Source organism: Pinus tabuliformis, chromosome 6 (genome assembly GCF_031772625.1).
Source record: "Pinus tabuliformis cultivar Carrire ecotype Pingquan chromosome 6, CPIR1, whole genome shotgun sequence".
Taxonomy (NCBI): domain Eukaryota; kingdom Viridiplantae; phylum Streptophyta; class Pinopsida; order Pinales; family Pinaceae; genus Pinus; species Pinus tabuliformis.
The window spans coordinates 1,638,865,044-1,638,874,019 of NC_142292.1; the positions used below are offsets into that span (position 1 = coordinate 1,638,865,044).

The following is an 8,976-nucleotide window of genomic DNA, read 5'->3' on the forward strand; positions in this document are numbered from 1 at the left end:
TTCACCTTGAAGATCACAATGTCGTGGGGAAAGTTCCCCAATTTCGGTCGCTCGCGAGGATTTTATTGGGGGGCACGTATCAAGACAGATTCCTTGATCCTCAACACCATTAGCCTCACTATAGCGGGAAACACAAGAGATGACATCAGTCTCTATCGTTGCAGCTAGACTTTCCCCTCATAGCCACTGGACGTTTGAAGGGAAAGAAACGTGGCACCCTTAGAAATTCAATGGAAGTTCTTGAAGGGCATGAACAACTTGGCACCCTTGACATAACAAATAAATTGTTAGGCATGGCACCCTTGGAACGTCAAGGGTGTTGGAATAAGGAATTACTGAGAGGGGGGTGAATTAATAATAGTGAGGTTCTTAATATTTAAGCTAAATTCTTAAATTTCCTTTTACATTTTCTAGCTACTTGTGATAGCATTCATTCAACAATACATACATACATCAAAGTAAACCATTCACCTTAGCAAATAGTCCATCAATTGAGTGACACACACATATTGACACAAGTAATTTTATGTGGAAACCCAAAGAGAGAAATTCATCAATCGTTTTGTTATTATTATGTAAATTAAGCACCCACTTAATTACATCAAGTTTTTTATGAGCACCGACTCACAAGAGGATCCAACCCCCTTAAGAAAGAAAGCCATGACTTATCTCTCATGCCCATAAAATCTCGGCTCCCGAGTTCCTTCCCTAATAAAAGGCCCACCTAATCCATGCTTTCAAAGCTATTGGCTACTCGACCTCTCAAATTAATAAGGCATTCCTTGCCACTTCTCATCCTAAATCCTACCCCTCTAACCCCACCCTGCATGTAAATGAAGTCTCTCTCCCTTACATAAAAGGAACCACTGATGTCATTGTCAAGATTCTATCCAAAAAGAAAATCAAGACTTTCTTCAAACCCCATAGAACCCTTAGGCAATTATTCCGATCATCCAAAGATAAATAAAACCCCATGCAAAGATCAGGTGTCTACTAAATCCCTTGTTCATGTGGGAAGTCTTACATTGGCCAAACTAGTCGTTCAATCTCTACCCGCCTCAAGAAGCACATTGCAGAAAACATGCACTAAAGAGTTGCTAAATATTCCATACCTAAGCACTCTCATAATTCCAAGCACTTCATTTTCTTTGATCAAGTGCATCCCCTAGAATGTATCCCTTTTCGTAACTCTCATATCATCAAGGAAGCTTTAGAAATTGAAAATGATCCCAATAATTTCAATAGGGAAGATGAATATATTCTTAGCCACTCCTAGAAGCCTATAGTCCATCAATTTTATTCTTCTTAACACCCCCCTGCCTCCTTCACCCCCCCTTCCCTCCCTCCTTTCTTTTCCTTAGTTTCCCCCTCTTTCTTGAAACCTCCTTCAAAATTTTATTATTTCATTTATAAGCGGAATTTTTTTTAACCTTATTTCCATCTCCAAATAAAAGTATATTCCTAAATAATTTTAGCTATTAATCCTATAAATAATATTTATTAGAAATTCTTCTTATATTAAAATCATTCTGAGCCTTGACTCAATACTTATTAAATGGTTAATAGTTTAGCTAAATTATAATAAATAGAATCAATGGTAGGGGACAAGGGAGAAAGTTTTATAAATAAATTTATTTATAATAACCTCAAAATATACATTTAGATTAATAGCATATATATATATATATATATATATATATATATATATAGATAGGCTATTAATCTAAATGTATTTTGAGGTTATTATAAATAAATTTATTTATAAAACTTTCTCCCTTGTCCCTTACCATTGATTCTATTTATTATAATTTAGCTAAACTATTAACCCTTTAATAATATTTATTTTTTCCAGAAATTCTTTTATTTATCAAAAATGAAATTATATATATATATATATATCTTCAAACTTTGACTTAATTTATCAAATATTAAAATAAAATTTATTAAATAAAATAATGTTAGCTATTAATACTATAAATAATATTAATTAAAAAAATTTCTTATATTAGAATCATTCCGAGCCTTTATATATATCTATATATATAATTTAGGTTATTAATCTAAATACATATATTTTTAGGTTATTATAAATAAATTTATTTACAAAACTTTCTCCTTTGTCCCCTACCATTTAGTCTATTTATTATAATTTACCTAAACTATTAACCAAATAATCATACAAAAGAAATTGGAAATTTTTTTATTTATTAAAAATGAAATTAATGATATATATATATATATATATATATAGATATATATATATCTTCAAACTTTGACTTAATTTAAAGTTTAAATTTCTATACCAAGTTTCATAATCTTTTAACGGTCAATAATAATTGTCAATGGAATTTTCCTTCTTATTTTTTGTGAAATTTCCCATTTATTTATTAATTTATTGTGGTATGCATTTCTTTGACCTTTAAATTTGTTGACCATCCATCTTTTGACCGTTTATTTTTTATTTTTTTAATTATTAATATTTTTAATCTTTTCAAGAAGACATTTTGGATTGGAAAAAACATGGGACGCTCTGCAAGAGGCGATTAGGGTTCCTCTGCAACCGTGACGGTGCAATCAGCCGACCGCAGACCCTGTAACCACACCTAATCAAAGCTCTGAGAGAACAGAGCACCAGCACTGCGCCAGTCAGGCGCCATGGAGACAACGCAGGGGGGGGCGACAGGGCCCTCCCCAATGCAGTAGGAGCAGGACAATGATCTCCTTTTTGGCTCGATCAATAAGGAGATCCTGAACAGAGAAGATTCGACACCACAAGAGAACAAAAAGTCAGAAGATCCGCACGGCCAAGACAACGGACCGTAGGACAAAGGGAAAAAAGACAAGGAGGAGGCGCCAAAAGTCACCTCAGCCACCTGCAAACCTGTAGCTGCAAAAAGGCCAAGAATCGAACTTCAAGGACACCTGATAAATGCCAGAATCGAGTTCATGAAAGAACACACCATAATAGGGAAATTCATAGGCTTCTGGCCTACGGAAAGAGCCCTATATGGATGGATAGCTGCCAAATGGAAACCAAAAGGGGATGTCCTGCTGCAATTAGGACCGAAGGGTTTTTTCACAGTCATTTTCTACTGTGTTGAAGACAAACTCAGAGTATTAGGAACAGGCCCTCACTTCTTCAATGCAGCGGGTCTGTACATGCGAGATTGGATACCCAGGTTCAACCCAGACAAGGAAGACCTAACCTGGGCACCAGTATGGATTCGACTGTACGGACTCCCCGATGAATATTGGGACGAAGACTCCCTCCGGAGAATTGGAAATGGCGTGGGAGAATATATCAGAACGGCTGAAGAAACCAAAACACGCAGATTCATATCATATGCTCACATATGTGTCTTCATAAGGCTGAATGAAGCGCTACCAGAGTCGATAACGCTCTCCCATTGGGATGAAGAATGGATCCAGCCCTTGGACTATGAGCATGTGCCCTTTCGTTGTAGGAGATGCCATGCCCTTGGGCACTTATTTAGGGATTGTCCTCTGAATTCCCTAGATCAGTCTCAGAACCCTTCAGCCAAGCCCAATCAAGACGGGTTCACCAAAGTAACCAGCAGAAGGCGCTCGCACAGGAAAAATACCAGCGGGCAAAAGTCTCAGCAGAATAACTCCAAAGGTCAAGTGTCTAAGAACAGCTTTGAAACCCTCAATGACATTCCGGAAGAACAGCCCCTGGAAAACACCAGCAACTCCGCTCACCCATCCTCCTCAAACCGCCCCCCCCCTTCCAGCCCCCCTCCCAAATCGAAATCCCCCATTCTAATCCCGACCATTCTAACCAGGAACCAGGAGGACCCCGTGAATACCCATAGGAAAATGGAGATAGATGGGAAATCGAAGCCCACTCAGAATTCAGAGATCGCACAGGAAGACACCAATGTTGCTGAAGTCATGGAGGAAGAAACTGAAAATGTAGACCTTCATGGTCTGGATATCAACGAGCTAGAGTTGGCATGCAGGAAAGAAGCGTATGAATCCATCGCTGAGACTGATTTAGAAAAGTTGGAAATGGTCATCTCCAAAGCCTACCACCAACATCAGCTAGGAATTCAAGCGGGAAGCACCTGGGATGGTAGACTGCGTCCAAAAGATTTCAAAAAAAGAGGAAGGAAAACAGATCTTCAACGCACAATAGAGGTTGGCAAAGTCCTAGTGGACTCAGGCCGCTATGCGAAGCTTACGAATTACTTCAGCCCCTCTCAACTCAGTTATCAATGAAGCTCGTCTCCTAGAACCTAAGAGGGCTCAACAACCCCGCAAAATATAGAATGCTCAAAAACATGATCAAGATGGAGAAACCGCAAATATGCTTCTTCCAAGAAACTAAATGCAATAGCACCACACTAGGTCGAATACTCTCAAAGGCCTGGCCAGGCTGCCATTCAGTGGCCGTGGACGCTACCGGAGCTTCGGGAGGGCTCGCCATAGCCTGGAACACTCAGGCAATAGCACTCACTGACTTCCACGCTTCCCATCATCTCATACAAGCTGCCTTTCACATTTTAGGCACAAAGGTACATGGAAACTTATCCAATGTCTATTTCCCACAGGACGGAGGCAGTAAAAAAGCGCTCCTCGACACCATCGAGGCGCTTAGTATCAACAGACAGTACCCTCTTTGGATTGCTGCAGGGGATTTCAATATGATCACCAAAATCGAGGACAAAACGGGAGGAAGAACTAGATTGGAACCTGAAGTGGAACACTTCAAGGATTTCATCCTAAACGCCTCACTCATCGACATGCCCTTCTGCAATGGAACCTACACATGGAGCAATCACAGAAAGGGGAAACATCAGATTGCCTCCAAGCTGGACCGCTTTCTGATTTCGGACAACGCAGTGCACATTGGGGGGGATTTCACTGCGGAGATCCTGGCTCACTCAGGTTCGGATCACTGGCCAATAGCCCTGCATTGGCAACGACCAGGGAACAGCACCAGGAAGCCATTTCGATTTGAAAGCTTTTGGCTAACACACCCGGCATTCAAGGACTTCGTCAAATCCATTTGGGCCTCCTTTGTTCCTCCAGAAGGCACCAAAATGTTCCAACTTCAACAGAAATTAAGATACCTAAAAGGCCACCTCAAACGCTGGAATAGGGAGACCTTTGGGAATATTTTTGAAGCCCAACAGCAACTCAATCAGGAGCTCAAGCTACTCCACCAGACAGTTATCAACACGGGGCACACAGAGGCAACCTTGGAAAAAGAAAAGCACATTTATAATCAGCTTGAAGAAAGAAGGAAGCAAGAAGAAATTTATTGGAGACAGAAATCGCGGATCAGGTGGCTCAAAGAAGGGGAACGCAACACTAAATTCTTTCATAACACAACAGTGCAAAGAAGAATGCACAACAAGATTTCCTTCATCCAAAATCAGGAAGGAGTTAAAGAGGAGGAGCACGAGAAAATAGAGGAAATCCTCCTCAATCACTTCCAATAGGTTCACCAAGAGCCGATAATGGATCGGAGGATAGCTATTCAGAAAATCACCAGCAACATTCCCAGGCTAATAACAGATGAGCAAAACGAATTGCTCATGAGTCCAATACTCAGCCAAGAGGTGGATGAAGCAATGGCGCAGCTTAAAGAAGGTAAGGCTCCTGGCCCTGATGGCTTTACCACTAATTTTTTCCATGCTTTCTGGGATATGATTAAGGTAGAGATTTGGCAAATAGTAGAGGAATCTAGGGCCCTTCGCTGGCTGCTACCCTCTCTTAATTCCACCTTCATCACTCTCATTCCCAAAGAAGAGAACTCTACCACCCCTGACAAATTCAGGCCCATCGCTCTCTGTAATGTCCTTTACAAAGTCATTTCCAAAGTCATAGCCAACAGACTCAAGCCCCTTCTTCCTCAGCTCATCTCACCGGAGCAGTCTGGCTATGTTGAGGGCAGGCAGATTATGGATGGTATAATACTCTCCCATGAGATCATTCACTCGCTTAAGCTTTCCAAACAAGCGGGCATGTTACTCAAGCTCGACCTCTCCAAGGCCTTCGACAAACTCAGCTGGTCCTATATTCAGAACATGCTGAGAGCCTTTGGCTTTTGTGCCACCTGGGTAAGATGGATAATGAGCCTCATTTCCTCCTCCCACTTCTCCATCCTTGTCAATGGGCTGCCCTCTCGTCCCTTCAAACCCTCCAGGGGCATTAGACAAGGGGACCCCTTATCCCCCTTCTTATTTGTGATCATGGCGGAAGGTTTAGGACGGCATATCAACCAGGCTCTGCTATCCAATCAACTTCGAGGAATCTCCATTCATAATTCCCCAGCTTCCTCCCATCAGCAATTTGTGGATGACACCATGCTTTATGGCTATCCCTCTGCTCAGGAAGCCTCTTGTCTGAAATCCTTGCTCAACGACTTCTCTAGAGCCTCAGGAACCCAGGTCAATAACACCAAATCCCATATATTTTTCTTCCACACCCCACCCTCTGTAAAACGTGCCGTCTCCCGCATCCTGGGTTTTCAAACCGCTTCTCTCCCCTCCACTTACCTGGGTGCGCCTCTCACCGCATCCACCATAAAGCAACCTGCTTGGCGAGGCCTCATTGAGAAACTGGAATTCAAACTTAACTTATGGACGCACCGCTCCCTTAATCTGGCAAGTAGGGCTGTGCTCCTAAAATCCATCCTCCAAGCCATGCCCCTCTATCTGTTTTCCATCCTAGCCGCTCGAAAGTGGGTTTTAAAAAGACTGAGAAATCTGCAGCGCAACTTTCTCTGGGGAAGTTCAACTACTAACCGCAAGTGGGCACTAGTAAAATGGGACACCACCTGCAAGCCCAAGCACAAAGGCGGTATTGGCCTCCGAGATCCTGAGCACAGTAACATCATCATGACCGCCAAAATCTGGTGGCAATGGCTGACAAATCCGGACAAGCTATGGGCCAAAATATGGATAGCTAAATATACCAACAACATGCCTCAAGCAGAGCTTATTAGATTCACGCCCACCAGCATAGGTTCACTCATTTGGAACGCGGCCAAACAGTATCACCAGCTGGTTCAGAAACACAGCTTCTGGGAAATAAGAAATGGTCATAGTGCTAGATTTTGGAACGATGCTTGGAACCAGCTACCTAAAATCTCAAATGTTCTACCGGCAGCCACTATCCCAGGCAGACAGGAGCAACAGCAAGCCAAGGTTCATCAATTCTGGATTCCGGAACTAGGAACGGGCTTCAGGAAATGGCAACCAAGCAATCAAATATCCAACACCAATAGTACCCAGGAAGTAGCAGCCCTTGAAAGCGAATTGAAAAAGAGGAGCATCAGGTACAACAACAGTGAGGACATTCTTAGATGGGGCTATCTTCCCAAAGGTTCTTACTCCACTTCTGAAGCTTATAATCTATTAGAAGATGCCCCCACCATGCCGGATCCTCTCTGGGCAAGAATATGGAGCTTCATGGCCTGGCCCAAAATAACTCACTTTCTTTGGATGGTGGGGCATAAAAATATTCTTACATGGGATAAACTGCGGAAACGTAACTTCCATGGACCCTCGTTATGCCACAACTGCTTCCAGAATGAAGAAACCTTGCAACATCTTCTGGATACATGCCCGCTTGCTACTCAGATGTGGGAGAAGGTAGAATTCAGAAGTCAAAGGTGATGTAGAGAGGTGGGAGGCATAATAGACACCATTCGACAATGGCCGAAAAGCCCTTACAACAGTGGGTTGCTCAACCACCTGTGGAACATAATCCCAGGTATCCTTTTATGGAATATCTGGAATGAAATGAATAGGCGCATATTCAAAAACCTCAGCTCGAATAAGGAGGACATATGGAACAGAGTGCACGCTAACCTCCAAGAAACCATGCTATTGAAGGCTTGGACTCAACAGGATCTCCCCACTGCAGATAATGAGAAAAACATCCTAAACAACTGGGGACTGCAAATGCCACAAGAGCCAACTACACAGTAGACAGTAAATTGCAAAGGCAAAGAGGACGGACGCTGGGAAGCTCCACCTATACACTCATACAAGCTCAATTTTGATGGAGCATCTAAAGGTAATCCTGGTCATGCAGGATTTGGAGGAATCATCAGGGATCACCAAGGAACCCTGCAACAAATCTACTTTGGCAATCTAGGTTGGGACACCAATAACTCAGCAGAGCTGGAGGGTATGTAGCAGGGGTTACTTGCAGCAAGGCGACATAATCTTCAACCGCTGATAGTGGAAGGAGACTCTCAAATTCTTATAAACATGGCCACTCGTATTCAGAATGGGTCGCACGCCAGGAAGGTAGCCAATAGCTGGAGACTCGAGGCCAGGCTCAGCTGCATGGCTGAGGAAATACGCAACTACAATGCCATCTCATTTCATCACACTAAAAGAGAGGGTAATAAGATAGCTGATCTTCTTGCTAATATAGGGGTAGACTCAGACCAGCCCTTCCTTGAGGGACACCTGGACATCATTCCCAGCAATCAACGCAAACAGGAATGTGAGAGTCTCATCCACAGGGACAACGAAGCCCCGGATGCGGGTGTCGGATTGATGAGGACGGGCGAGCCACATGCCCAGCATGGGCTGCCCCGTGTTAACTCCACGGCTCCCCGGAGAAGGCCGTCATATGGTAAGTAAGCCCCTTCCACAGTTAATGCAATTAATGGCGGAGAGGAGAGGTAGATGGAGGAGCAGAGCGCAGTTATTGAGCGCCTGCAACGAGGGAATGAAGCAGCATATGACGAGCTTGATGGGTCGGGCAAGGAATTCTGGTCTGCTGAGAGTTGGTGGGTGCGGAAGCACAGAGAGTTTAGGCCGAGGAAGTTTTCACCACCCCGCGGCTTGGAAGCCTGTCTCTATTGCCATCCTTGCCGCTGGTCTGGAAGGAGAGGGAAATTGGCATATTCGCAGCGACAATTCCGGAAATGGAATAGTCTAGTACCAAGGGGAGGAATTCAAGCTGAGTGTTGTGCACCAGAGAGCGAAT

The 8,976-nt window shown here is 43.2% G+C and overlaps 1 protein-coding gene across 1 annotated transcript; it reads left to right on the forward strand.

Moving 5' to 3' along the window:
• Positions 1–4,310: 4,310 nt before the first annotated feature.
• LOC149265222 (uncharacterized) lies at positions 4,311–7,961 on the forward strand. Its single transcript, XM_089402203.1, has 3 exons — positions 4,311–5,308; positions 5,495–7,642; positions 7,781–7,961. Exons 1-3 carry the CDS (start codon positions 4,311–4,313, stop codon positions 7,959–7,961), a joined length of 3,327 nt encoding a protein of 1,108 aa, XP_089258329.1.
• Positions 7,962–8,976: the final 1,015 nt, after the last annotated feature.

Coding starts and splice junctions, on each gene's coding strand:
- LOC149265222 (XM_089402203.1), top strand. CDS start 4,311: ATGGAGAAACCGCAAATATGCTTCTTCCAAGAAACTAAATGCAATAGC. Junction 5,309..5,494: donor AGACAGAAATCGCGGATCAG/GTGGCTCAAAGA, acceptor AATGGATCGGAG/GATAGCTATTCAGAAAATCA. Junction 7,643..7,780: donor GTAGAATTCAGAAGTCAAAG/GTGATGTAGAGA, acceptor TGAAATGAATAG/GCGCATATTCAAAAACCTCA.